General features: G+C 44.2%; 1 protein-coding gene across 1 annotated transcript in view; it reads right to left on the bottom strand.

Annotated features, from left to right (window-relative positions):
* SLC24A3 (solute carrier family 24 member 3) overlaps positions 1-27,479 on the bottom strand; it is a 1,490,020-nt gene that overhangs the window by 208,818 nt on the left and 1,253,723 nt on the right. Inside the window, exon 8 of the mRNA XM_078648964.1 lies at positions 1,630-1,655. Coding sequence (XP_078505090.1) covers positions 1,630-1,655 — 26 coding nt within the window. The remainder of the gene's footprint in view (positions 1-1,629; positions 1,656-27,479) is intronic.

Here is a 27,479-nt window from a genome sequence, read left to right as displayed (position 1 = left end):
CATTTCTTTTAATAGCGCTAATCATAGTTCACTCACACTGTCAGTCAAATTACTTTATTCGATACTCATAATATAAGATCATAAAAGTACAGATGAATACATTTTAAGACATCAATCCATCAGTGCAGAATTGAAAATTCTGTACATTTCAGTATAAAGATAATAAAACAAAGTTATAACAATCGCAATTAAAAAACAATGAACATGAACTGTTTAAAATTCATTCGTTAGTATTATACAGCCGCCTGATCTTCCATGATTGAGTTAAAAAGGACGCCACTGAGAAGCAAACTATAGGATTAGGCAGGGTTTGTAAAAAGAACATTGCTACACAGCATTGTTTAAAGTGAAATTTGTGCACCAAGGGCAGAATAAAACTTTTGCGAGGTTCCCTGTAAAATTTGCAGAAGAAAAAAATATGTATGTTTTACTGTGAAGAGGTACGGTCGCAGGGAAAAAAGGTAATTCATTTATAGAATAGATTTGTGTAGGGTGTGCCAACATACAAGGGATAAAATTCAATCGGAATCTGATTAAAATGAATCTATGGTGTGAGTTTTTCACAATAAATAAATATGACATTGTCCCTTCCTGAGCCTTTGGACTTTCAAGGTATAACTTTACCGATACTGTTGCACAATTTGTTTGCAGTCTGGCATCTGCCCTTTGTTTAGTAAAACGGGATTTAATCTCCCGTTTTGAATTGCTCAAACAGTCCCTAGGGATAACAAATAAGCGCCCTTAAACTAAGGAGGAGAGAGTAGATTTGATATAAGACATCCATGAGATCCTATGAACATTCTCCATGGATAAACAGTCTTCAATTATTTTTGGGGTAATGTGAATAGACTCCCTTCTCCAGATAGAGTGCCATCAGATACTTGGTGCCAAAGAGATTATATCAGTCAAATATGGAATCTCCAATTCTGTATGGATAATAAGGTTGGAGCACCTTACGGGGAACCCACTAGTTTTTTTCCAAAAGATGTCCTCTATCACTTGGAGGGCAGACGGGTTGGTATAACCCTATATGCCTGCCCCGTAGGTTGCTACCGACACTGATTTAGTTGCATAAACCTTTTTACCATGTTATAAATGAGTGGAGAGCAATGATACTTCTCTCAAGTGATAATACCCTGGTAGGGAACATATGGGACCATGATAGTTGCCTATCAAATGTTACACCTAGGTAAGAAAAGGTATCAGTATTGGCAATTTTTTCACTCACACTCAGTTTTGTGATCTGCATGGCATACATTCTTTGCAGCAGGCACAATAACCCCTCACAATGACTTTATGATGAGTCAAAACTGCCACTAGACAAAATGATGTACTCTCACCAGTAGGAACATTCATTATCAGAGTTATCTTAACATTTTTATTGTTACCTGGAAACTGCTGGACGCATAAGGAAGTCTCCATGCTTTTAAACTAAAAGTTTTTTTAAACAAAGTGCCCCCCACCAAAGTGAGCACCAGGTGCAGTTGCACTGTTCACACTGCCCTAAAGTCGGACCTGCTTACACACCTGAATCCTGAGCTCCCCTCTCTACAACACTCAAAGAACATAATACAATAGAATGACATCAAGGAACAAAATGCAGCAAAACTTTAACACACTTGTACTCACCAAGAAACGCATTCGTCGTAAATGAACTGTGGAGAGAGAAAGGTGAGGTGTTATGACAGGAAACAGGATATTTTCGAATCATGCATTACCTAGTGCAGGTTGCAGACAACCAGTTACGTATGGTGAACCAGACAGCCGCGGCCTGTGCAGGTAAAAGAGGAGGGGCAGTGGAGCCCTGTGGGGGGTGATTTTGACAGACAATGAGGGAAAATTAATTATTTATTTAATTTTCCCTCGCGGTCATCTGATGAATCCTCCCCAACCCGGCCACACCGTCCCACTGCTCTTACCTCCATCGGCCGCAACTGGAGCCAGAGCCTATTGTGAGGCATCTAAACCAAAAGCAAAGGCCGTGAAAAGATTAATGTCATGAAATAGTATAACTTTGCATTTGCTAGTGTTTCAATTTAGTACATTAGATCACATCACTGCATTGAGGGACATGTTAGAAACAATAACTTCTAAACATAAACTTAGAAAGGTTCGAGCAAAAGAAACTCTACACTTCACCTCCTATCCCCTCTCCCCAAAATGCTCTGGGGACATTGCCAGGCGATAACCAAGAAACATTTCAGTGCTGAATGTGCACCATCTAAATGGCCAAAGTTATTATATATGAACTGTCTTAATTAGCTGTTGAAGCATATGCAACTGAGGATGTTGTTATTGTATATCTGATGCTCAAAAGTAAATTACTCCTAGCTGTTCCCATTTTTGTCAGTAACGTAACATGAGACAAAGTGAAATAAAGTAATTTTTCTAGGATCACAGGAGCATATTACCAACAACTAGCGATAATTATCGCTATGTTGGTTTAGCGGCGATTTTTATCGCTTAGGAACCTTGCTATTATCAAGGTATATCTCCTAAGCGATACAAATCGGCCGAAATGCATGAATATCGCTGAAAAGTCAGCGATATTCATGCATTACCGAGCTAATGCTCTTAACCATGTTATCCACCTACCATTGGATAACATGGCTAAGAATTGCTCAGGGGCAGGTGTTAGCTTTTGGAGATATTCGCGCTTAGCGCGAATATCTCCAAAAGTTGGTAATAGGAGATAGCGATGTTAGCGACTGTTTCCAGTCGCTAACATCTTGGCACTCCCACTTTGCATGTCATTAGTGATAAATATCACTGACATGCAAAGCGGGGCCCAAGATGGTCGCTATCTCCTACTAGCTGCCGCTAACTGGTGATAAACCCCCTTGATAATATGCCCCACAGTTTGGTTCAAGGGGGAAGCCAGGCGATGACTTCTAGTTTCCGAGTCACAGTTTGCAAAATAACCCCTGGATAGTATCTCCTTTTCTACCCAGTTTGTTCGTTAGTCGTCCTTCAAAAGTGAAATTAGTAAACTGTGTGCTGGAAAGCAAACCTGCACATTTCCACTATCACGTGCTAGATCAATATGAGGTTATATACGATATCTTGTCTGATACAGGTTAGTTAAATCTTCTTCAGTCTTTGAGAAGGTAATACCGCAATAGAGAGTGACTACCAGATACAAAGCAACACAATATAGGTGAAAATGCCTATCTTTTGTTCTTATGTTGAAAATTGAAGTGTAAGTAAAGTAGAACACTATATTTAGTGGGTGATGCCAATCACCTTCTCTGACGTAACACACAGTGTAAGGAAGCTAATTAAATTATTGTAACAAACAAATCTCTTTCAATGGGTCACTTCTAAACATAGTGGTTGATTTATTGGTCCACTTAAATTAAACTATTGAACCAGTGACTGAGAGTTCCAGTGATCAACTGAAGCAGAAGAGAACTGAAAAAGGTAAAGGCAGTCAGTGGCGGCTTCTGTTGTAGGGCATGGGGTCTCTACCACTCCAATTTCCAGCAAGTTAAAATGCATTGCCTCTGTCTCAAAATCAATGATAAACAAGCATTAGAAATGCAATCGGGCTCGGATTTATTTGAGTTTGAGCTAATGGCATTGTAAATGCCAATGTATTGTTGCTATGTGTTATGGAGTGTGTTCATGTGGTGTGTACTGCCAGTGATCTCCTTGTGAGTGTGAGAATATTGCACCGTTACTGCCTGTGATGTCCTTCTTGTGAGTGTGAGAAGCTTGCACCTCTGCTGTCTGTGGTCTCCTTGTGAGTGTAAGAAGCTTGCACTGCTGCTGCCTGTGATGTCGTTCTTGTGAGTGGGAGAAGATTGCACCTCAGCTGCCTGTGGTCTCCTTCTGAGTGTAAGAAGCTTGCACAGCTGCTGCCTGTGATGTCCTACTCACTACTCTACTCACTACTCTGCACTCACTACTCACTACTCTACTCACTACTCTACTCACTACTCTACTCACTACTCACTACTCTGCACTCACTACTCACTACTCTACTCACTACTCTACTCACTACTCTGCACTCACTACTCACTACTCTACTCACTACTCTGCACTCACTACTCTACTCACTACTCTACTCACTACTCTACTCACTACTCTGCACTCACTACTCACTACTCTACTCACTACTCACTACTCTACTCACTACTCTACTCACTACTCTGCACCCACTACTCACTACTCTGCTCACTACTCACTACTCTACTCACTACTCTACTCACTACTCTGCTCACTACTCTGCTCACTACTCTACTCACTACTCTACTTACTACTCACTACTCTACTCACTACTCACTACTCTGCACTCACTACTTTACTCACTACTCTACTCACTACTCACTACTCTGCACTCACTACTCACTACTCTGCACTCACTACTCACTACTCTACTCACTACTCTACTCACTACTCTACTCACTACTCTACTCACTACTCTACTTACTACTCACTACTCTACTCACTACTCACTACTCTGCACTCACTACTTTACTCACTACTCTACTCACTACTCACTACTCTGCACTCACTACTTTACTCACTACTCTACTCACTACTCACTACTCTACTCACTACTCTACTCACTACTCTGCACTCACTACTCTACTCACTACTCACTACTCGACACTCACTACTCACTACTCTACTCCTCACTACTCACTACTCACTACTCTCTACTCACTACTCACTACTCTGCACTCACTACTCTACTCACTACTCTACTCACTACTCACTACTCGCCACTCACTACTCACTACTCTGCACTCACTACTTTACTCACTACTCTACTCACTACTCACTACTCTACTCACTACTCTGCACTCACTACTCTACTCACTACTCTACTCACTACTCACTACTCGCCACTCACTACTCACTACTCTACTCCTCACTACTCACTACTCACTACTCTCTACTCACTACTCACTACTCACTACTCACTACTCTACTCACTACTCTCCACTCACTACTCTCCACTCACTACTCTGCACTCACTACTCTGCACTCACTACTCACTACTCTGCACTCACTACTCACTACTCTGCACTCACTACTCTGCATTCTGCACTCACTACTCTGCACTCACTACTCTGCACTCACTACTCTGCACTCACTACTCTGCACTCACTACTCACTACTCACTACTCTGCACTCACTACTCTGCACTCTCTAATCACTACTCTGCACTCTCTACTCACTACTCTGCACTCACTACTCTGCACTCACTACTCTGCACTCACTACTCTGCGCACTCACTACTCTGCGCACACTACTCTGCACTCACTACTCACTACTCTGCGCACACTACTCTGCACTCACTACTCACTACTCTGCACTCACTACTCTGCACTCACTACTCTGCACTCACTACTCTGCGCACTCACTACTCTGCGCACTCACTACTCTGCGCACTCACTACTCTGCGCACTCACTACTCTGCGCACTCACTACTCTACGCACTCACTCCTCTGCACTCACTCCTCTGCACTCACTACTCTACACACTCTCTGCACACTCTCTCTGCCCACTCACTCTGCACTCACTACTCTGCACTCACTACTCTGTGAAGGACTGGACTTTTTAACAGTACCAGCGGTGCCAGGGAACAACACCTATAACCTTCATGGGATTCCTGTTTCGGCGCACAAACTACAGAGACACGGGACACTTCCTTCGGCGTCAAAGATTCAAGGTTTTATTACTGCAGGGAACACAGAAGTCACAACAAGTACAACACGTGCAACTTGGGGAGACTGCTTCAAATTGGTTCTGTGTAGCGCTCCTTTTATACAGAATTTACTCATAGGACAACATGGTACACAAAAGTTTACAACCTGGTTCCCATAATTATCCCCCAGAGGGGTCGCTTTGGTCACTTTGGTACACATAAGGTCCGGAACATAAGTGCGGAAACATTTGGCGGTTCCCAACTGTAAAAACCCATCTTCCCAACATTAGTGAATTCCGATCGGCAGTAAAACAGATCGAAATAGGGACAAAGACAGGTGCAGAGGAAGATGGAGACAGTGGGGAGATCGAAAAGGGTGTAAAAGGGGAGGTATCGGGAAACACGAGACACAGGCATCAAAGGGACGTGCCTAATGAGATGCACGGCTGAGACAATAAACTGGCCCGGCAAGATGAGCCTCGAGCGGGGCCATCTGCCTTACAGTATCATCCCCCTCATCGTAAAAGATATTTACAAAGAACATGTGTCTTCCACAAATATCTTGAGAGTCCCAGGGTAACGAAGCGGACAGTGTCCGTTCGCTGGCTACTTGAGGGCAAGAGACAAAATGGATGCCGTATCTAAGATGGAACCCGTGGGTACAGATGAAAAACCCACATATCAAACGAACGGTTTAAGTTAGCACAGCAAAACTGCGCACACTTACTAAACTCGTCATTTGCGGTTCTTAGATACCAGACTCGACCATATTCGTGCGAGTCGAAAACATCACTTAAAATTGTCACGGAACCTCAGACGCTCCTTTTGCCCTCATGTAGGCAAGCACCACTAGTCGGAATCATATTCGATATTCATCAGACCCTCGAGATGTTGCTGTAGCATAGCTCTGTCCAACCGAGACCCCTTGGTAACAGGTGGCTGTCTCATACACGTTGTAGCACAGAGGCCACATAAGGCAGGACCGCACTGCACGCAAAGGCAACACGTGAACAGGAACACTATAACAACTCCAATGATCATCAGAATTTTCCAACCCCAAGTCGACATCAGGCCCCAAAACCATCCAAGTAGCGTCCAATCCCCTACATCCACGTGTATGGATTCGGAGATCTTATGCAACTTCGAGATGGCTTGATAGACAGTCGGAGCGTTATCAGGAATGAAAATACAGCAGCTCGAATGGATCACCTTACATACCCCACCTCGATCTGCTAAGATCACGTCTAAAACCATACGGTTTTGTAACGTCATAAGTCTATCCGCCTGAAGTTCTGTGGTGATATTACCAAGGGCACTGGCAGTAATATTAGCTGTCGATTCTACCACTCGAGTCAACTGTCTCAGGTTCCTACTATTAACCATAGGTCCCCAAAATGGGAGGAAACCCTTGAAAAAGTCTCCTGCCTCTTGACCGGCAGTATCCTCTTCGCTAATTACGCCTCTCACAACTCTAGTTTTGTGATAATCTGCATCTACAGTAAACGTCGGAGGCAACAAGTTTGCGATAAAACATGAGCCCATGAAGTCAGAGGGCAACCATGCATACGCACGATCATGACAAATAAAGTATGTACCCTTGGCAGCCAAAAACACAGGGGACGAGACCATTGGCAAAATATAATTTTCAGTGCAAGCACTCTCTCCAAATCGGGCTTTCGATCTACGGCCGCGACCTATTAAACAAAAATTACCAATGTGGGGTACGACCCATATCGGAGGCGAGCTTCTAAGCTGTTTTTCACCAGTGAACACACTATATTCGCCTCTACTTAGGACCCTATAGGCTTGTACCTCTTCTTCAGGGATAAGCGAGGGATCATAGATATCGCTATCTAAATCCTCTATTGCTATGGACAAAGATTTTTGGTACGAGGTAGGACCAGAGTAGGGGGAACGTGGTTCTCGAATGGGGTGGAAACCCAGTGCGCTTTGAAACATTGTTTGAAATGCTCGAGCAGACCCTTGGGAGCTATACGGTAACACCAGATATGGAATTCCCTTATCCGTAGTATGTGGCATCAACCCACACACCCAACAATTAGTAGTGTTAACCACTAACTGATGCTGATGAAGGAGCTGAATAAAGGAATTGTTGCGGAATTCTGCACGTCTAGCCTGCTCGTGTTCAGGTAAGATGTGAAAAAAATGAGGAGAAACAGTGGAGGTGAGTTTAAGGTCAGGGGTAGGAGTAGGTATGGTAGAAGGCAAGAAGTAAGACATCGTGTAATATACTCAACCCGCCAATAACGTAGAAACAGTCACAAACAGTACGAATATTTGGAATATAAAACATTTGGTACGACTGAGTTGCTGCAGCTTGAATCTTTGTGCTTGAGCTCTTTCCAAGTCCATCAGCTTCGAAAATGCCATTCCCTATGACCGTCCGCAACGTTTCTTGACGCACTTCGTTCTGTGTAGCAATAGTCAATTCCTAGGGGTTCCCAGGAACCGACGGTCTTTAACCTAGCGTCAAGACCTACTAACCAGAAGGAAGTACGCACGCGGCCCTACGGCCTTCATTTCACATATATATATATATATGCGAAAACAATGTCTCTCAGCTGTGGAAACAAAAAGTGTAAGGAACGAAGCTCAATGAATATGTACAAAATAATTACAATAGTATGAGTGTTCAAACTGATCATGGAAAACGGGATAATGCACTTGTCAAGGGACAGAACGGGGTTTTTTATTAGTCTTTAGTGCTGGATCTCAAAAAATATCGGGTTTTCCCAGGACGTGTCTGTTCGTTAAACAAAAAATCCGTCGAAGGGACAACGCCCTGTTGATCAGCTGAATGTTCTGGTCTTGAGTCTTCTGATGACAAGTGTTCAACAATGCCTTTTTGCTGCACTGAGGATTCTCCGACAGGTTGTGCGTCGCTGAAAGGTACAAACGCTAACAATCCTTCGGTTTCAGTTGATGCAATGCCTTTCCTCACCCACGAGTCTGCTGGCAACGGGATGGGGACTTTCTTGGTATGGGTGGCATGCACCCAATTCTTCCGCCCCTCGAGACGAACTGCAGTTCTCGTGGCAAGGAGGACCTGATAGGGTCCAGTGAACCTGGGATCCAAATTGTTCTTGCGCGAAAAATTTCGCGTTACCACCCAATCTCCGGGCTGGAGCTGGTGGCCTGGACCCTCCGTCTGCGTCGGCAATGCTTCGTGAACCTGTTGGTGAATTAACCTCAGTTTAGCAGTCAAGTCATAAAGATAATCGATCAACATTGGATACTCAAGTTCACAAAAGGCACCCGGTCTAGGGACCCCCCAAACATTGGCAGGACGACCGAACACTATTTCATAGGGACTGAGCCCTACTCGGGAGTGTACAGTTGCCCTTGTTGACAGTAATGCTAAGGGTAAAGCGTCAGGCCACGAAAGACCTGTCGTAGCCTGAATCTTTGCTAGTTTTAGTTTAAGGGTGCCATTGTACCCTTCAACCAAACCAGCTGACTGAGGATGATTGGCACTATGGAATTTTTGATTAATTCCAAGGCCCTTGCACACACTCTTCATCACACTCCCCACAAACTCACTTCCGTTGTCTGACCACACAATTCTAGGCATTCCATACCGAGGGAAGTATTCCTTCAGTAGGATTTTCGCAGTGGACAAAGCAGTATTGTCTTTGAGAGGATAGGCCTCAATCCATCGGGAGAATGCGCAAACAACAACTAAAACGTATTTCAGGTTATTGCATCGCTCCATATGGATGAAGTCCAATTGGATCACCTCAAAGGGACATGAAGGGGGAGCAAAACTACCAGGAGGAGTTGGGGTTCCCTTACCAGGATTGTACAACATGCATACCATACAATTCTTAACCAAGCGTTCAGCACATTTCGTAATACCATCATTCTTCCACACAGGAAACAGCAATTTACAGATACCTTTCGCGCTAATATGTGCTAACCCATGTGCCATAGTCACAACAGCCAGCACATATGCATCAGGCAACATCCATCTTTTCTGTTCCGATAAGTCAATCCAACAACCATTCGCATCCAACTTTCCCGTACTTTCTTTCCACTTCGTCTTTTCAGTCTCGGTGGCCTCATTCTGAATTGCTTTCACACTCTCGATAGTGTTTTCACACATACTTGATTCTGCAGGCCACCTAACCGAACTCGTCACATACATTCGAGTGCTAAGGTTCCGGGCAGTCTCCTTAGCAGTCTCATCCGCAAACGCATTACCACGACCAACATCATCCGTCACCTTACGATGCGCACTACATTTAACAATCGCCACTTGCTTAGGCAACGTAAGTGCATCCAAAAGATCATTTACAAGCTGGCCATGCTGAATCTTCGTACCATGTGACGTAAGGAATCCTCTCTCTCTCCACAGTCGTCCAAAACTATGTGCCACACCAAACGCGTACTGGCTATCCGTAAACACATTCACCCGTTTATCTTTAGACAGCACACACGCTCTCGTCAGAGCAATTAACTCAGCAGCCTGAGCCGAATTCTGACTTAACCTTGCGCTTTCCACAATCGTTCTCAATGTAACTACAGCATACGCAGTTGTCACATCACCGTTCGGCAACTTGAAACAAGAACCATCCACATACAAAGTACCATCGGGATCTGTCAATGGAGTATCTTTTAGATCAATGCGACCCTTGGTTTCCTCTTCAGTTCTGAGATAGCAGTCATGTACTGCTTCACCACTTGATTCTGTGTCGATCGGCAGCAATGTTGCTGGATTCAACACATTACATCGTTTTATCCGTATGTGACTGGCCAGCAACGTCAACTCGTATCCAGACAATCTTGCACTTGTCAGATGTTGAGTTTTCGTTCGGTTCAATAGAGTGTCGACTGCATGCGGAACCATTACCGTGAGCATATTATCCATGACTAGACCTGCGGACTGTCGAATGGACGCCGCAACTGCCGCTGTTGCCCTTAAGCAACTTGGCAAAGCTCTTGCTACTGGGTCTAAAGTCGAAGAAAAGTAGGCACATGGGCGTTGCTTACCACCAAAAGGTTGTGTCAAAACACTCAACGCGCAACCATCCCTCTCGTGAACGTATAGTGTAAACGGCTTACTGTAGTCAGGGGTACCCAACACAGGAGCCGAACACAACGCATCACGCAATTCAGAAAAACTTTTCTGACATTCTTCAGACCAAGGTACTGGGGATGAAACATCTTTGCATGTAAGGGCTATCAATGGTTTCGCTAACAATGAAAAATTTGGAATCCATTGTCTGCAGTAGGACGTAATACCTAAAAAGGCGCGAACATCTCTCTGGGTGTTTGGCACAGTCATTCGGGAGATCGCTGCAATTCTCTCTGGGGTCAACCTTCTCCCTTCTTTTGACAATAAGTGACCTAGATAGGTAACTTCTTGACAACAATACTGTAGCTTTGAAGGCGATACCTTGTGGTGCAAGTCATGTAGATAGTGTAACAATGATACTGTAGCCGTTTTGCAAATAACTTCTGTATCAGCTGCCACTAAAAGATCGTCAACGTATTGAATCAAAGCTGCACCCGTTGGTAATACAAAGTCATCAAGTTGACCTTTAAGTGCTTGGCTGTAGATTGACGGACTCTCACAGTAGCCCTGTGGAGCACGTTTTAGCCTAAAACTGCGACCACCTAATGAAAATCCGAATAGGTCTCTGCTTTCCTCTGCAATTGGGATGCTAAAGAAAGCATTCTTTAAATCGATCACGGTGAACCAGGAGGCAGATGCCGGGATCATTGTTAATAAAGCCGTAATGTCAGGGACCACGGGGAATTGTGGAACCACTATTTTGTTTACCTCTCTCAAATCTATAACGAAACGGTACACAGGAGGTTTAGTTGGGTCAGTTCGTTTCAGAATTGGCAATACGGGGCTATTACATACATTTCCACGAGTTTCTTCAACAACACCTTTTCCAATGAGATCATGAACGATTGCTAACAGCGCTCGTTCGCCCTCAAGAGAAATACGATATTGAGGTAAACGCGGTAATCGCGCATTTGGTTTCAATTGAATCACATAGGGTGGAATGTCTAACAGGCCCACGTCATTGGGACCTGTGGCCCATAAGGACGCAGGGAGGGAACTCAACTCCGGTGGGAATTTATCGACTGACAAATACATGGGAGAGATCACTCTCCGTCCCAATGTAAGCTTCACTCCTTCGGGGGAACAATACAATGTTGCATATAATCGTTTCAACAAATCCAGACCCAAAAGATTTTCACCACAACCTGTAGATAGAATCAGTGGAGCGGTTAGCTCACGGGGTCCAATCATAAGAGGCAAAGGATTAGAGACTGGGTTACTAACAGGGGCGCCAGAGAATCCGACGGAAACGTTCGTTAAGCCAGACAAAGGTGCGCCAGGGAGTTTTGAATGCATGATGGAACTTTTCGTCGCACCAGTGTCTAACAGAAAAGGCTCAACTACACCCGATGTAGTCACTGCAACGTAAGGCCCACTCTGATCGACCGGAACTGACACTACTCCCTCTCTTTGTCGTTGGCTGTCCTAGTAGTGGTCATTTACAACAGTTTCATACTCTACATAACAATCATCCACATTATACTGTGCAGATCGAACTGACCCCGTATTTCGCTGGTCAAAATAATTATTTGCGTCTGATTGATTTTGATAACGATCACTCTGATTGTGGGATGAACCACGACCTCTACTACGTGGTGCCTGTTGGGGACCACCGCCACGATTTCCTCGTGCTGACACACCATTTAGACGGTCCCGTAAAGCAAGACAATCATATTTAAGGTGTCTCTCTTTCCTACAATATGCGCACTGATTATACCCAAGTGAAGATCTGGAATCAAAGTTGTCAGAGCGCGGCTGTGTTCTATCGAGCTGTGCTCGTGGTCGATTCTGCTGTTGTGCATCATTTTGGTTTGATCGTGGAGGGTATGCTTGCTGCAACAAAACCTTCGTTTTGAGCTCCTTAGTTTTCTTTTCTACACGATCACTTTCTTCCTTTTCCCTATTCTCATAATACTGAGCCGTTGCTAGTATTTGCGCAGGGGTTGAAACTGCCCACGCACTTTCTGAATTCTTTAATTTGTTGCTTAGTTCAGGCAACAGATTCGACACGAATTTGTCAACGAATAACCGCTGGCCTCCCTCAGCGCCCATGTCCTGGCCGCTGTGGTCGACAAACGCTTCCTCAAACCTTGTAAAGAAATCTGAGACACTCTCGTCTTTCTTCTGCTTACAAGCTGATAACTTATCCCAGTTCACCTTCATCGCTGGCATGAGAGTTTTCATGAGCGTAATGATTTTCTGAGGCAAATCCAAGATCAACTGTTCAGGTTTAGCCCCACCAACTTGTAATGCATCAGCTGCTAGCAGTGCAGCCCAATCACCCCCTAATTCAGCTGCGTGATTGGCTTGACGAATTTTAGCCCAAACTGGTTGCGGTACAACATTGCCAAACAACATGTCGATGTCGGCAAGGTTCATAATAGAAGCTTCCACCAGTTGCGATAACTCCTTATAATAACCAGCCGGATTTTTACGCGGATCGGGTAAGGATTGCTTTACTTGCAAAACTTCCGATCGTTTCCATGGAAGATGTATCCACACTCTTCGAAAATGCGGTAAAACCGCAGGGTTAGCTTGCGGATCTCCAGGCACCCAAAGTGGCGGAACCTCTCTCATAGGATACTGACCAGGAACCGCTTTCCAGTTTTCAGTGGTATCATCTAATGATACCTGAGAGTGTGCTGTGGATCTGAATGCTAATAAGCGTTCCACTGCACGTCGTACATCGTCTCCTATAATCATACCGTTCGAAAAGTGACTTTGAAGTTCAATTATGTCGGACGGTACATTATCTACATCATCATTATGCCACTCTTCTCTCAAAAAGTTACACATCTCCTCAAATACGAATCTCTGCTTAGGCTCATTAAACTGAGAAAACGTATCAAAAACTACACGTGGAGTGTAATTAGCAGGATGTCTTATCCACCTATGTGCCATGGTTATTAACGTCTCTTTCTCCCTACCACTAGGGATCTGACTCCGTCTCTGAGGAGTTTCAGATAAATTAGACGTAAATAACGGACCAGAAAGAGGTGAATAAAGGGTAGCAACAGAGTTAGGAACACGCTTACGAACAGAAGGAGAAAGAAAAACAGGGGCAACAACACTGGAGGTGAAAGAAGACATAGTAGGAACGGACAAGATAGTTGGAGTAGCAGAAACAACAGTCTGCGAAGGTACAGGTACAGGAGCAGTAGGAACGAGAACAGGTGGTGAAACAAACGTAGGGTTAACAGCGGGCTGACCCGCAGCCGCTGGAGCAACAAGAGGAACAACAGGAGGAGCTATAGGAGGAGCTACAGGAGCAGTAGCACCCTGTACATGAGGAGGTGGTGATTTCATCAAATATGACAGCAAGGGATCCTCCTTCAAATCTTCTTCTTTCTTTTCTAGATTATTCGGTAAAACTGGGTAACATTTATCTATTTTCATGTGATGTAATCTAGTAGCGATTTCCATATCTTTTTCTTCTTTGTCCTGTTTACATTCTCGTATAGTTTGCATTATCGGAACGAACCCTTGCTTTTGATCCTTTTTAAGTTGTTTGATTTCTTTCTGCTTGGCCTCTTTACGCCATATCCGAAAGGAATCAAACATAGCTGGCCTAGCTTTCTTTAAAAATAATTTAGCCTCAAGATTATCTAAAATCGAAAGTTCAAAAGTTCCATGTGGTGGCCATTTAAGGTCACCGTCTTTCTTTGTATAGCGGATCCAGTAATCATTATAGATTATAGGACCCACACCATGTCGACTATAAAGATCATGTATCGGAGTTCCAACTGGAGGTATCGGACACGAGTCCTCCAACCGGGAATCCATTGCGCAACATTTGAAAATACGAAACAAATTACTAGGGCTAGGCATCGTGCACACTAACCTAGTATCAAACTTCAAGGATTACCGAAGCAATGAAACCTCGTGTAAGTCAAAACCCTCGGTTTTTGGCAATTGCAACTGTCAAATAATACTAAGAACCAATACTAAGAACCACAAATGCAATGGAACCATGCAATACAACAAAGCCTTAAGGCTATTTACAAAGCTCGGAGAGCTAACCACAAAGCCTGAGGAGGCTATTACAAAGCTCAGTGAGCTATTACCACAAAGCCTTAAAGGCTACAACAAAGCTTTCAAGAAGCTAGAACAACCACTAAGGACTGGGAGCGACCCACAAAATACTTAACTCAGAACTTCAATGGCGTCACCAGGAAGGCCCGTCTATCGTCTCGCTTGTACATAAGGTCTACGCCGGGCGTCGAAGACAGGTCGACAGTCAGGGCATCGGTCCGTCGCAGCCGTCAGGAGGCGGGAATCTTCGCAGGGAAAAACTTCGGGCCACTTATTTCGATAACAGGATCGATGAAGCGGGGTGCACCTTCCCTCGGAGATTTCACACGAAGTTCCTCACGATCATCAGGCTTTGGACCGGTACCGCTGAAGTCGCCCCACGTTGGGCGCCAACTGAAGGACTGGACTTTTTAACAGTACCAGCGGTGCCAGGGAACAACACCTATAACCTTCATGGGATACCTGTTTCGGCGCACAAACTACAGAGACACGGGACACTTCCTTCGGCGTCAAAGATTCAAGGTTTTATTACTGCAGGGAACACAGAAGTCACAACAAGTACAACACGTGCAACTTGGGGAGACTGCTTCAAATTGGTTCTGTGTAGCGCTCCTTTTATACAGAATTTACTCATAGGACAACATGGTACACAAAAGTTTACAACCTGGTTCCCATAATTATCCCCCAGAGGGGTCGCTTTGGTCACTTTGGTACACATAAGGTCCGGAACATAAGTGCGGAAACATTTGGCGGTTCCCAACTGTAAAAACCCATCTTCCCAACATTAGTGAATTCCGATCGGCAGTAAAACAGATCGAAATAGGGACAAAGACAGGTGCAGAGGAAGATGGAGACAGTGGGGAGATCGAAAAGGGTGTAAAAGGGGAGGTATCGGGAAACACGAGACACAGGCATCAAAGGGACGTGCCTAATGAGATGCACGGCTGAGACAATAAACTGGCCCGGCAAGATGAGCCTCGAGCGGGGCCATCTGCCTTACAGTATCATCCCCCTCATCGTAAAAGATATTTACAAAGAACATGTGTCTTCCACAAATATCTTGAGAGTCCCAGGGTAACGAAGCGGACAGTGTCCGTTCGCTGGCTACTTGAGGGCAAGAGACAAAATGGATGCCGTATCTAAGATGGAACCCGTGGGTACAGATGAAAAACCCACATATCAAACGAACGGTTTAAGTTAGCACAGCAAAACTGCGCACACTTACTAAACTCGTCATTTGCGGTTCTTAGATACCAGACTCGACCATATTCGTGCGAGTCGAAAACATCACTTAAAATTGTCACGGAACCTCATCTGCACTCACACTCTGCACTCACACTCTGCACTCACACTCTGCACTCACACTCTGCACTCACTACTCTGCACTCACTACTCTGCACTCACTACTCTGCACTCACTACTCTGCACTCACTACTCTGTAGTAGTAGTAGTAGGTAGTAGTACTGCCTGCTGAAATGCTGCTTTTTTGTTTTGTTTCTTCATTGCTGCAGGCAGAGGCTCTCATTCATACATACATGAGAGCAGCATCAGGATTCGCCTGAGCGCCCTAGATTTGCGGTCCCAGGGAGACCCTGAGCCTGTGACTGCTGACTAGGGCCATGACTGAAGTTGTTGTTGGTCTGTTTAGGCGTATGTACTCTAAGACTTTGTAATCCTGGCTTGCTTGGGCATCTCTTCAGCTAGTAAAGACAGTGACACAGAATATGAATGGGTGAGGAGTGACCCTATACGTTTTCCCGATTACAGTCCTTTCATTGCCGACCTCCGAAATCCACTACGTAATACAAGCACAATTCCTGTTTGATCTATACAAGACATATGGGTATGCATAGGCATTAGTTCCCATAAACTTGAGGAAGAAGTTATCCCAGAGGTTCTCCTTCAAAAAGATATATAGGGTCAGGAGCAGGCAGGCGTCTCCGCGTAGGAGGTGACATTCATCTTTAATGGTGAGCACTGTGAGGAGGAGAGTCTTTAGACCTTGGATTAGCTCAGATTTACTCTTGTAGTACTCCTGGTTTGCGCATCAGGAGTAATCCGTGAGTACTATCAACGAGGAGCCCGCACCTGCACAATCTTTGCAAGTCCGGCTAAGAGTATAGTTAATTTACGATTTCGCTCTTATGCTTTACGCTTCCAGGTGTTGTCAATCAGACATTCCTTTTTTAGCACATTATATTGGACCCACATTGAAACATGGTTACGATTTGTTTTTTCTTAAACCGATATACCATTTTTAGGTGACTTGTACTTTTGGACAGAGATACTGTGACGTACTTATTCGATGTAGGCGTCGGCCTATCGTCGTAATGAAAGTCCTACCAGTCTGCATGATTGTTTTCGATTTTGGCATTTCATCGAAAGGTGGCTTTTGTTAATATAGAGATATCATGCGAATATCTTTAATTAAGGGACAAAGCTCGTATAAACTCTATAGCTATGTTTTTTCTCAGTTGGTTTACTTAGTCAACGCCTCTGCATGTTAAAAGCTGCTTCTTATTATCTCGCCGAAAATGCCAAATGATCTGGGCATACGGTCAAAAGCCGTTTGAGGAAGACTGCCCCAGCGTGCCAAACTCAGAACGTGCAATTTGTAAAGTCAATAGTTCCACCTAGTGGCATAAAGATATTACAACTAGAGTTTTCATTTTTTAGGTCCGACCTTGAAACAGCTTTGTCCTGCGTCATGTTTTTTCCCCCAAGAACTCAAACAAACAAGAACTACAGTGTGGACGAGCATGTATGAGTCATCTTCTGTGAGCCTCGCCTGCTGCCTCTCGTCATTTAACATTGAACGCGCTCACCGCTGTGAACGCGTTCGCATCATCTGGCTTGCATTACACGGGCACTCTGACAGCTCGTAATTAAGATTAATCACTCTGCCATGCACGTTCTCGCACACAAAATGCCACATCGGGCACGCGTACATTACTTACAGCCTATCACTTCAAGGCTACTACATACACAGCACAGGGAAGACGAATCACTGACCAGATGCCAGAAAACGCAAAGGAATGTGTGGAATTCCTCTCACCAAGGCCCTTCTTCTTCTTCTTCTTTTTTTTCTTATAACATTAGGATCTCGAAACTCCTCCCCCAGGGGGAGGAGTCCGAGCCCTAAAAACCTGGCAGCCTGTTTCTTGTACAGAGCCTATGCATGTACTGAGGCAATGAAAGGCAGCAGCCTACTGCCCATGGCCAGGGTTACTTTCTCCCAAGATTGATGGCAAAGGTATTTCGTGAACACAGGCCGATAGATACTGAAGCCCTGCGCACTGTCGTCATCCCCCATGTGTTTTCATGTTCAAGCTTCCTTTTCAGCTGCGAGTCTTCGGTGCCTCATTTTTATGAGGTTCTGTCGCAAGGCAGCGCTGCAAGGAATCTTGCTGAGCTGCACTGCGTCAAAAGAAAAGGGCAGGAATGTGCCGTATCTATAAGATCCAGCTGCTGCACAATGGGATGATTTGCGCTACCGCAGCATGGTGCAAGGGTGCCTGCATTGTGGAGCTGATTGATTTTGTGCATTTTCCTGCACAAAATCAATCAATTTCAGGCGATTTCCTCTGTGTATGTGCGCTGCTGAATGCAGCACACATAGAAAAAGGAAAACAACGCAGAGAAATAAAAACATTTCTCCTTGTTGCGCCGCCCTAACGACACCCTTACGATGGTGTTGGATTCTGATGCAGTCCCAGGTTTATGATTTCTCGTAAATCTGGGAATGCTTCAGATTCCATGGGTGTTGCGTGGGAACACCCACAGCAACACCCATGGAACGCACCTTTCATGCAGTGTTGTGCGTGAAAGAAGCACTTATTTAGAAGGCCATGAAAAGCCATGTAAAGTGGCTTTACTTGGCCTTGGAAATATGCTGTGGCACATTGCGCAACCAGACGTAAAAAAAGTGACATTCCAGCAGTGCAAAAGTGCTGCAAGGTGCCTCATAAATGAGGCCAAGATGTTTACTTGAAGGCACTACCAGCCCAGGGACGTCTACAGGCTGCGTACTGACGGAGCCACGAGTGTGAGGCATAAAGGCTTTAACCTAATTTAAACAGATCGGATATAATGCCCATTTTTCAGCTTTTTTTCCATATGCAGTATTTAGTTATAATTATTATTGTTACTTTTTAGAACACTGCTGCAGTGGTTACTTATTTACCCATGTGGTTGCAAAATTCAATAGCGATTTTGTAATTCCCCTGAATTCTCTCATCAACAGAGTATGCTAGAATGAGTGCCAAGGGTCTATTTGTACCAGGACATGAGAGTTTTGCTAGTCTATAAATTAAGTCCAAGAGCCACCGAGGCGGGAATTGAACCCTGGTCCCGGGCCAGACCTCTGCATCAGGGTCTGCCGCTCTAACCATTGAGCCACGCTTCTCCATTATCAGTAGCTAGTGTGTCGTAGGCCCTAGTGCAAGGAGAGAAAGAGGATTTTGAACTGTTAAGTACAGCAATAATCAGGAGTCATTGGGATCCGCAGGCCTATGTGCCTACCGGAGCCATTAAACCTGCTGGACCAATGGAAGATATGCCTCTGAGCATTATAGATAATAGGTACTGTTGAAAAACAATTTAAGTTGAACATGTAGTACATCTTGCCGTCAGTGCCACTGTTACTGTACTGATGAATGCCATAATCCCCCATAATCTCCTGTGGGAGAGAAAGACTGGCTCACATTGGTTCCTAGCAATTAATGATGGATCTTTTCGCTTTCACTTAAAACTTTCAATAGTCACTGCAGAAGGCAGCAGGAATAAGTAGTTCTTAAGACAAGGCAGTAGGGCTTGAGTAGAATGGTGTATTAATAGGAAAAGCTTGTCTCCAAGCTTGATGCATCACATATCTGCAATGCTTTGGAGAACGTCAGAAGCAGAGTGAAGATATCTGGAAGGACTACAGTGAGTAACGAGTCTGCTTGGCGCGGAGCCATAAAGGTCGCAATCGACATAGCAACGTGCCATGAACACGCAGTGCTTGTCTACTAGCAGCCAGTGAAAAGAGGTCAAGTAAGGTGAAATGTGAGTGGATTTGCCTACAATCAAAGTTCTGAATTAGCTAAAGTATGGAAAATAAGAGACCTAAAATGAGAGAATGATACTGGTCCAAATGGGATAACACAGTCCCCCAAAACAACTGTTTCCTGTAGTCTGAAGGAAGTAGAGAAATAATCTTCCTGATAACCGTTGTTATTGAAAAAATAAAGGCATGTGAATGTGTTAATATTCTCTTTAAAAGAATACTTGGTGTTGAAAGTTATCTCCAAATTCCAGACAGCAGTAGCTGGATTAGGGGAAGATCTCAAGTCACTCGGCCATCAGCCCAATCACCATGCAGAGGAATAACCAAATCCAATGTTTCAGTTTTTTCCAGTTTCGATTCAAACAATTGGCATCACCAAGGCCATAATTGATCACATGTAGACTTTGAATAGTCTGGACCCGGGCCGAAAAGGCGAAGCCGGACCAATGGGGGCCCGGGTAGAACGGCATCCAGAGGCGGGAGCCCTCCCCCGCCCCCCCATTAGCATGCTGGCCTAAGACGGTGGGGGGCCAGGATTTGATTGGCCCCCTTAATGAGGGAGAAGATGGCAAGGACTCAGCCTCAGGAAAGGTAGAGCAGATGCTCAAGTAAGGTCCTTGAGATGCCTTGGAAGGCATGGATTCCTGGGAGAAGGGAGGGCCCACAAAAGGGTTACAGGTTGAGCGGTACGGCACTTGCAGCTCCGGCAGGTCCAGACTGACACCCTCCAAATCGGTAGCAAGCTGAAGCCTAGGCCCGTGAATCAGAAGCCCAGAAAAGGGGCCCCACCTGGAAAATTGAGGAGGCTGGGTCCATAACCCAAGAGGAAGAATTGAAAAGAGCAATAGATGAAAAGAGAGAACATGGACAACAACTAAGGCAATGACCATGAACATTTGACATGGATAAGATTTTATGTAAAACTTTTTATGTTGATAAATAAACTGCAACCTCTTCAGGCACCAAAGAAAGTTGTCAGTGGTGATTTTAAGGTAAAAGTGTGCAGTTGGTGGTAACAGTGAATGGAGCAGGGCGGGACGACTTGCCTCCTGGAGGGGGTTTTAGAAAATTGAGCCTAACTCTATCCAGCCAAAAGATCTATCCTGTGTCACTGGTAAAGGCTTAGAGCCAAACCCTCAGGCACCTCATATGTGACATGTTTAATGGAGGAAGTGTAAGGAGGCAAAGTGATAACCTGAACACAGTTGTCCAGAAAGGGGTTTATGTCAGAATGTCATAGTCAGAAATGTCTGACAAAAGATTGCAGCCCCAGGATACCCTCGCGGGTGACAGTGACCATTACAAAGACATTTAACAAAACATAAGATAGCATAACATGTCCTGTATATTGTTTTAAAAAAAACAACATTATGCTAGATTTTGTATTATTAACTCAAATAGGATAGTATGTTTCTGCGTGATGTCTAGGGAGCAAAATATTTTTCAGGCAGTATTCTGCTAACCATATTCTGACACCACTCTAAAGCATGGACTCCCACAACCATTCCCAAGAGGCCATCCAAAAGGATGGGGTATGAGATTGTGTTAAATGTGTGAACTTTAGGCACATCAATAGAGGTGGACAAGCTGAGCCACTGAAAGCTAAAGCCAGGCTCAAGTCAGATGCCTGGATCTGGCTCATAACGAGGTTCTCTTGGGCCTTTGAGCCCAAAATGAGCTGAGCTTTCATGTAACTTCTGCTTGTTACGTACACTCTAATCTCATGCTCAAAGAATTGAAGATGAAGTGATGAGTTTGAACATAAAACAAATAAAGAGAGAAAGAAAAACTCAATTAGCAGCTGACTTGCATGATAAAAAAGCAGAAAATCTGGCATCAATCCGGGCTCCACCCCTTTACCAAAATGTGTGATCTATGGCAAATATTTTAGTTCATCAAGCCTCCTGTTACTTCAGTATTGAATTAAATAGCACCTTCTAAACCATACAAGGAAATTGTGCAGCGTGGCACTGTGGCATATTTTGTAGTGCTGCTCCATTTTCAAAACACAGGGATGTACCGTATTCACAAGAAATTTCCTTAGCGCTGGCAGTAAAAATAGCTTCTTCGCGCCAATGCAGACACCCTTGTGCCATAATTCAAAGGTGCCTGTGTTGCAGGGATGAGTGTTTATGTGCAGGAAAGTGTCCCTTCCTACACAAAAACAATCATTATTGTGATTTGCTGCTTCTAGGTGAGCTGTGTTCTACAGCACACCTAGAATTAGCAAGTCTCCATTATTTATTGATTGTTTTTGTGCATGAAAGGACACCTTCATGCAAAAAACTATCATTAATGGTGTTATGCTCTTTCTATGTGTGCTGCAGAATAGAAAAAGCAAAAGAGAGGAGAACTAAAAGTATTTCTCCTCATTGGGCTAATCTAACTCCTGCGTTTGGAAGGCGTTAGTTTTTGGCGCTGCCTCGGATTCGCAGATCCATGTAAATCTGTGGTAGCATCAAAAAGCAATGGGGGTTGGGGTAAAATGCCCACAGCAACACCCATTGCACTCCCCTTTCATGGGTACCATATTTACAAAGAGGCATAAGGCCAAAAAAAGTGGCTTAGCGCCACTTTGTAAATATGGAGCAGGGCATTTCACCACCGTAACGTCTGTAAAAGTGACGTTCTAATGGTACAATCCCCTTGTACATATGCCTCCATAAGTGCAGTATATGCCATATAAAAAATATCGTGTTATTTAAAAGACTAATAAGAATGTAGGCGCATGGATGGTACTCATGAAAGCCGACTTGCCTCTTAGTTTGCTAGTGGCATTGTTATCATGGTGGGGGCTGGCTGGGCATGAATGTTTATAATGTTTCTAAGATAATGTTGAAAAATGAACACTGTCACTTTCAGTAAACGCCTACCAATGCAATGCAGTGATGTAACCTGAGCTGAATCGCTTCTGCAAGTTAAAGACATACACATTTTGAACATTGAAGACACTTTATTATATTGTGCAGGACATTAGTTGCATAATTCAGATGAGCTCAGCTTGTGCACAGGCCCTCAGAGTCAATATCGAACACTGGCTCGGCTCTCTCTGTTAATTTGTTGGCTCCCCACGTGCAATGTTTGCTTTTAATCTAGCAGATAAACGGTGTTGCGTGTGCCACGTCCACGGTGCTGCGTATGTCGCGTCCACGGTGCTGCGTGTGTCACGTCCACGGTGCTGCGTGTGTCATGTCCATGGTGCTGCGTGTGTCGCGTCCACGGTGCTGCGTGTGTCACGTCCACGGTGCTGCATGTGTCACGTCCATGGTGCTGCGTGTGTCGCGTCCACGGTGCTGCGTGTGTCACGTCCATGGTGCTGCGTGTGTCGCGTCCACGGTGCTGCGTGTGTCACGTCCACGGTGCTGCGTGTGTCGCGTCCACGCCTTAAACGAATTAACAACAAAACATGCTGTTGACTCTACCCTGAGCCAACGCAGCTCTCCGCGAGAGGCCCCACGTTTTGTTTTAAAACTGCGCTTGGCTTTGACAAGCTCAGTCGAGAACTGTTTATGTAATGTTGGCCTCAGCTTGGTATGCCAGGGGAAATGAACGACAAACATGTTTGTTCCCTCTGTGGAAAGAATGCCAAAATCTTTCACGGAGCATGTCGATTGTTTTTTTTTTTTGTGCTGGGAAAATAAGAAACTATTCTTTGTGAAGGAAGATGGTATTGAGCAACGGTGCAATTCCATCAGGAGCAAACCTCGACAACTCCAGTAGACCTTTGTTTAGTTTGTACATTAGGACGTGCATTAATAGACGGAATGCCAGTTGATGCTTGCACCATAGTAGGGCATGTAAGGATATGTTTATTGTTTAAAATGGAGCCTATAAATGAAGCAGAAAGATTACAATAACATTGACCAAAATGTCAATGTAGTGTTATCCATCATTCAAAGTTGTTCGTATAGTATTTGTAGTAAGGTAAGTATGTGGAAGTATATGTGGAAAGTGGATGTAAGTGGAAAGACTGCTGAGGTGGCTATTGTAAAGATGTTCTTTTCAGTAACATGCAGCACAGGTCGAAGCCTAGTGGCAATATTCAATAATATTTCCCACACACAGAGAAAGCTTCACTACTGCTATACATTTTGCAGCTCTTCTGTTTGAGGAGCATTTGTTGAAGTGTGTTTTGTAACTTTTCTTTGTGTAAGGAACGCTTGCATTAAGCTGTCCACCCTGAACCTGTGTTGCATGTCAGTGAAGCTTGGTGAATCCAGTGGCGCAGCTGCGCCTTGTGCCGCCTTTGGTGGTCCCTGCGTTTGCCGCATGCAGTGGCCGATGTAAGAGCGGGGGTTGCTGGCAAATCCTGCGTTTGCCACCTAGTGATGACTGCAGGTGAGGAGGAGGCCCCTACACCCCCAAACCCATGCCGCCCGAGGCGGACCGCCACACCCCGCCCCCCTTGCTATGCCACTGGGTGAATCCATTTTAACAATACAAAATTAGGATGATTCATATGAAAGTGTGAGATCAGGGTGCAAAAGGGCAGGGTGAGCACAGAGTGAAATGGGGAACTCAGGGTTACAGCACAAGGAAGTACAGTGTCTGCTTCTCCGAACACAGAACGGGTGTATCACTTGAAGTAGATCCCTGAAAAGTATTGCCAATTAAGGATAGAAAGCAGCTGCCCAAACCAAAGAAAAGAATACACTCCTGCATACACTCAATCATCCAGTGGTGTAACGAATGTTAAAGAGGCCCCCCTGCAGTGAACATGGAGGGGCCCACTCCGGATTTAATCCGGAGCGCTCAGGCCTGTGTACTGTGCTGAGGGGGCCCCCAGCAGCTCGGCGGCCCCGCAATGTGGGGGGTGCGGGGCCTGTGTTACGCCTCTGCAATCATCTCATTTTGCACTAATTAAAGTAATTGCACTCAATTTCATGAGTTATAGCACTAGAGCCTGACCACACAAAAGTAGAGGTCGAGGGGAACAAGAGGAAACATTTGGGCTGTCAATTCAATAAACTTTATTCGGTTCACACGATAGGGAACCATAAAAGTTACAAGTTACAAATACATTGTGACTCCCTTTAAAATGGCATATTATATATTACAATAAATATACAGTCCAAATCATACAGTACAATAAATCCATTTTGCATTCAATAGTTAGACCGTGAGGAGTACATTACAATAAAGAGAATAAGAGCAGTTATTTAAAAATAGATACATCAACCGATTCTTTTAAGTATCCATATATTTTCTATACCTAAGTGAGCATTTCAGAAATCCAACCACAAATGGGATACATTCTGGTTTTAACATTTGTAAATAATGTAGAGCGGGGCGTACTTGTTCAAAATTTAACTTTTTCAAAAGGTATTTTAAAAAGTGCTTCCTAGGTGTTTCATAGAATTTACAAAAAAACATAAAGTGCATCAAGTCCTGTGGAGACATATTGTCGCAGCCACAGGGTGCTAACACTTTACCTTTATAACACCCCCTGGGAACAGCTAATAAAAGGTGAAAATAATCCATTCTGAACCTGATTGGGCTGTCTATATTCCCATCCTCCCTACTAGCTACATAACACAACACAGACAAACTAAGGTCAAAGTGGGGACAATTTGTCCATTCTTAGAAGACCTTTGTTTTTTAGATAGTTGCTATTAGTCACTGAAAGGGACTCTAAAATGTGAGTATCCCTGTTATGGACTGTGAGACAATTACAAAAATTGAAAGGTATGGCCTCACACACCCCTGGTGTCATGCTTCATCATCAGCCTTCATTGCTCACAGGAGAATATTCTATTCACCTGTGAGTGTCCAGGGAGCTAATATGGATGAGGGCTTGGCATCCAGAGACAAAAAGATATAGATCTCCCCAGAGCTAAACTCCTATTCACTAACTTAGGACCTGTAGTGGCAAAACGAGATGGGCCAAACACTGGGGTGCACCAGGACCCCCGCCCCATGCTACAAGAATGGAAAAAGTGGATGGATCTTTACATGTCTGCGGAAAAGGTTACATACAAGGCTAGAGGATTTCCGAGGAAATTCACCAAATATGGGGTCTCTTGCCTCACTACTATAATATTACCCTAGGAAATGGCACAGACAATCAGCTTCATGCAGCCCTAGTGCTGAGTGACAAACAGAATACGGTGGTACTGTTTTGCAATTGCTCGCATAATATGTTTAGCTGGCCGGGAACATGATTTGATAACTACAAGATTATTTGTACTGCTGCTTCTCGGTCCCTTTGGAATTTTTCCTATGTATACATGATTGACGTGTTAATACAAATATATTTTTAAAAAGGCTGAACAGAAATTGGTTAATGGAGCCCATAAATCATTATCCTAAGCTTAAAACCCCTAGATGCCCATGACTTCACCCTTGATCAGACAGCTGATCTCACAAATTAAGACATCAATGGTGACATTACATGTCACCTTAACATTCACTTAATAAGAACACAATATCATTTTTATTGAATAACTGTTATCATTTAACCAGTTGCGTGCACGCGTCGGCCAACAGCCGTCACGAGCACTACCTCTCTAGTGCTGTGCACGTCCTTTGGCCGATGCAGCCCCGCCCACTGTTTAAAACTTCCACACCGCAGCGTAATCCGCACCGCAGTTAAGGAGTTAAAGTTGCTATGATGTTAAATACAGTTACTTAATATTATAGAAATTGTAAGGTCATGATCTTTTTATTTCTATTGCAAGCTATTGTTTACATGGTGGGGTACATGTAATGGTTCCCTAGGTCTGCAGAAACATCTAACACCAAGCCTCTTCACATTGACATGGAGGTGGTTAGGTCTTGGCCTTTGCAGAAGGCTGATATTATTGTTGTATATCATGGACAAATCTTTGCACTGAGTCTGTGCACTGTCTTTGGTGTACTGTTGTGTTGGCACCTGGGAAAAAGAGCCATGTTTCCAAACAGTAGATATTCCGGCCCTCCTACTTTCATTGAAATCATCTTGAAAATGATCAGGATATTTTTATTAGACTTGAGGATCACATCTGAAACCGGCTCTTTTTTCGACTGGAAATGATGGATGTTTGAGAACTATGCAATAGATGAGTGGTACTATGAGATCTCCTAAGATTATAGAACAGATTCGCAGTCTCTGGAATATGCTTTCTTTTTAAGTGACTTCCTGGTGCCGCTTTGTAAATATGCTACACTTTCTCACAGGTAAGTACATGGAAGGGGTGTGCAATGGGTGTTGCTATGGGCGTTCCACCACAACACACATTGCTTTTTGATGATGCCACAGATTTACAAGGATGTGTAAATCTGAGGCAGAGCCAAAAACTAGCACCATGCAAGAGTAGGCGTAAGAATGGCGCAACATGGAAAAATACATTTATTTCTCCAGATTTTTGCTTTTTCTGTGAGTGCTGCATTCTGCAGCACAAATAGAAAGAGCAAGATGCCATTAGTGAATGTTTATGGGCAGAAAGGCATCCTTGTACATAAGCACACAGAGAAATAACAAAGAGCCATTATGGATGGATTGTTTAAGTTCAGGAAGGGACTCCTTACTGCACATAAGCATTCCTTCCCTGCAATGCAGGCACCCTTGAACTATGCTCCAAGGTTACCTGCCTTGGTGACAGGCAGCTAATTTTAGCGCAAGAGCTAGGGATTGGAATAAATACCGCACATCCCTGCATTTTTGAAATGTC

The sequence above is a fragment of the Lissotriton helveticus genome, chromosome 6 (genome assembly GCF_964261635.1).
Source record: "Lissotriton helveticus chromosome 6, aLisHel1.1, whole genome shotgun sequence".
Taxonomy (NCBI): Eukaryota; Metazoa; Chordata; class Amphibia; order Caudata; family Salamandridae; genus Lissotriton; species Lissotriton helveticus.
Note: the sequence above shows the minus strand (reverse complement) of the source record. Positions and strands in the feature narration are given on the sequence as shown.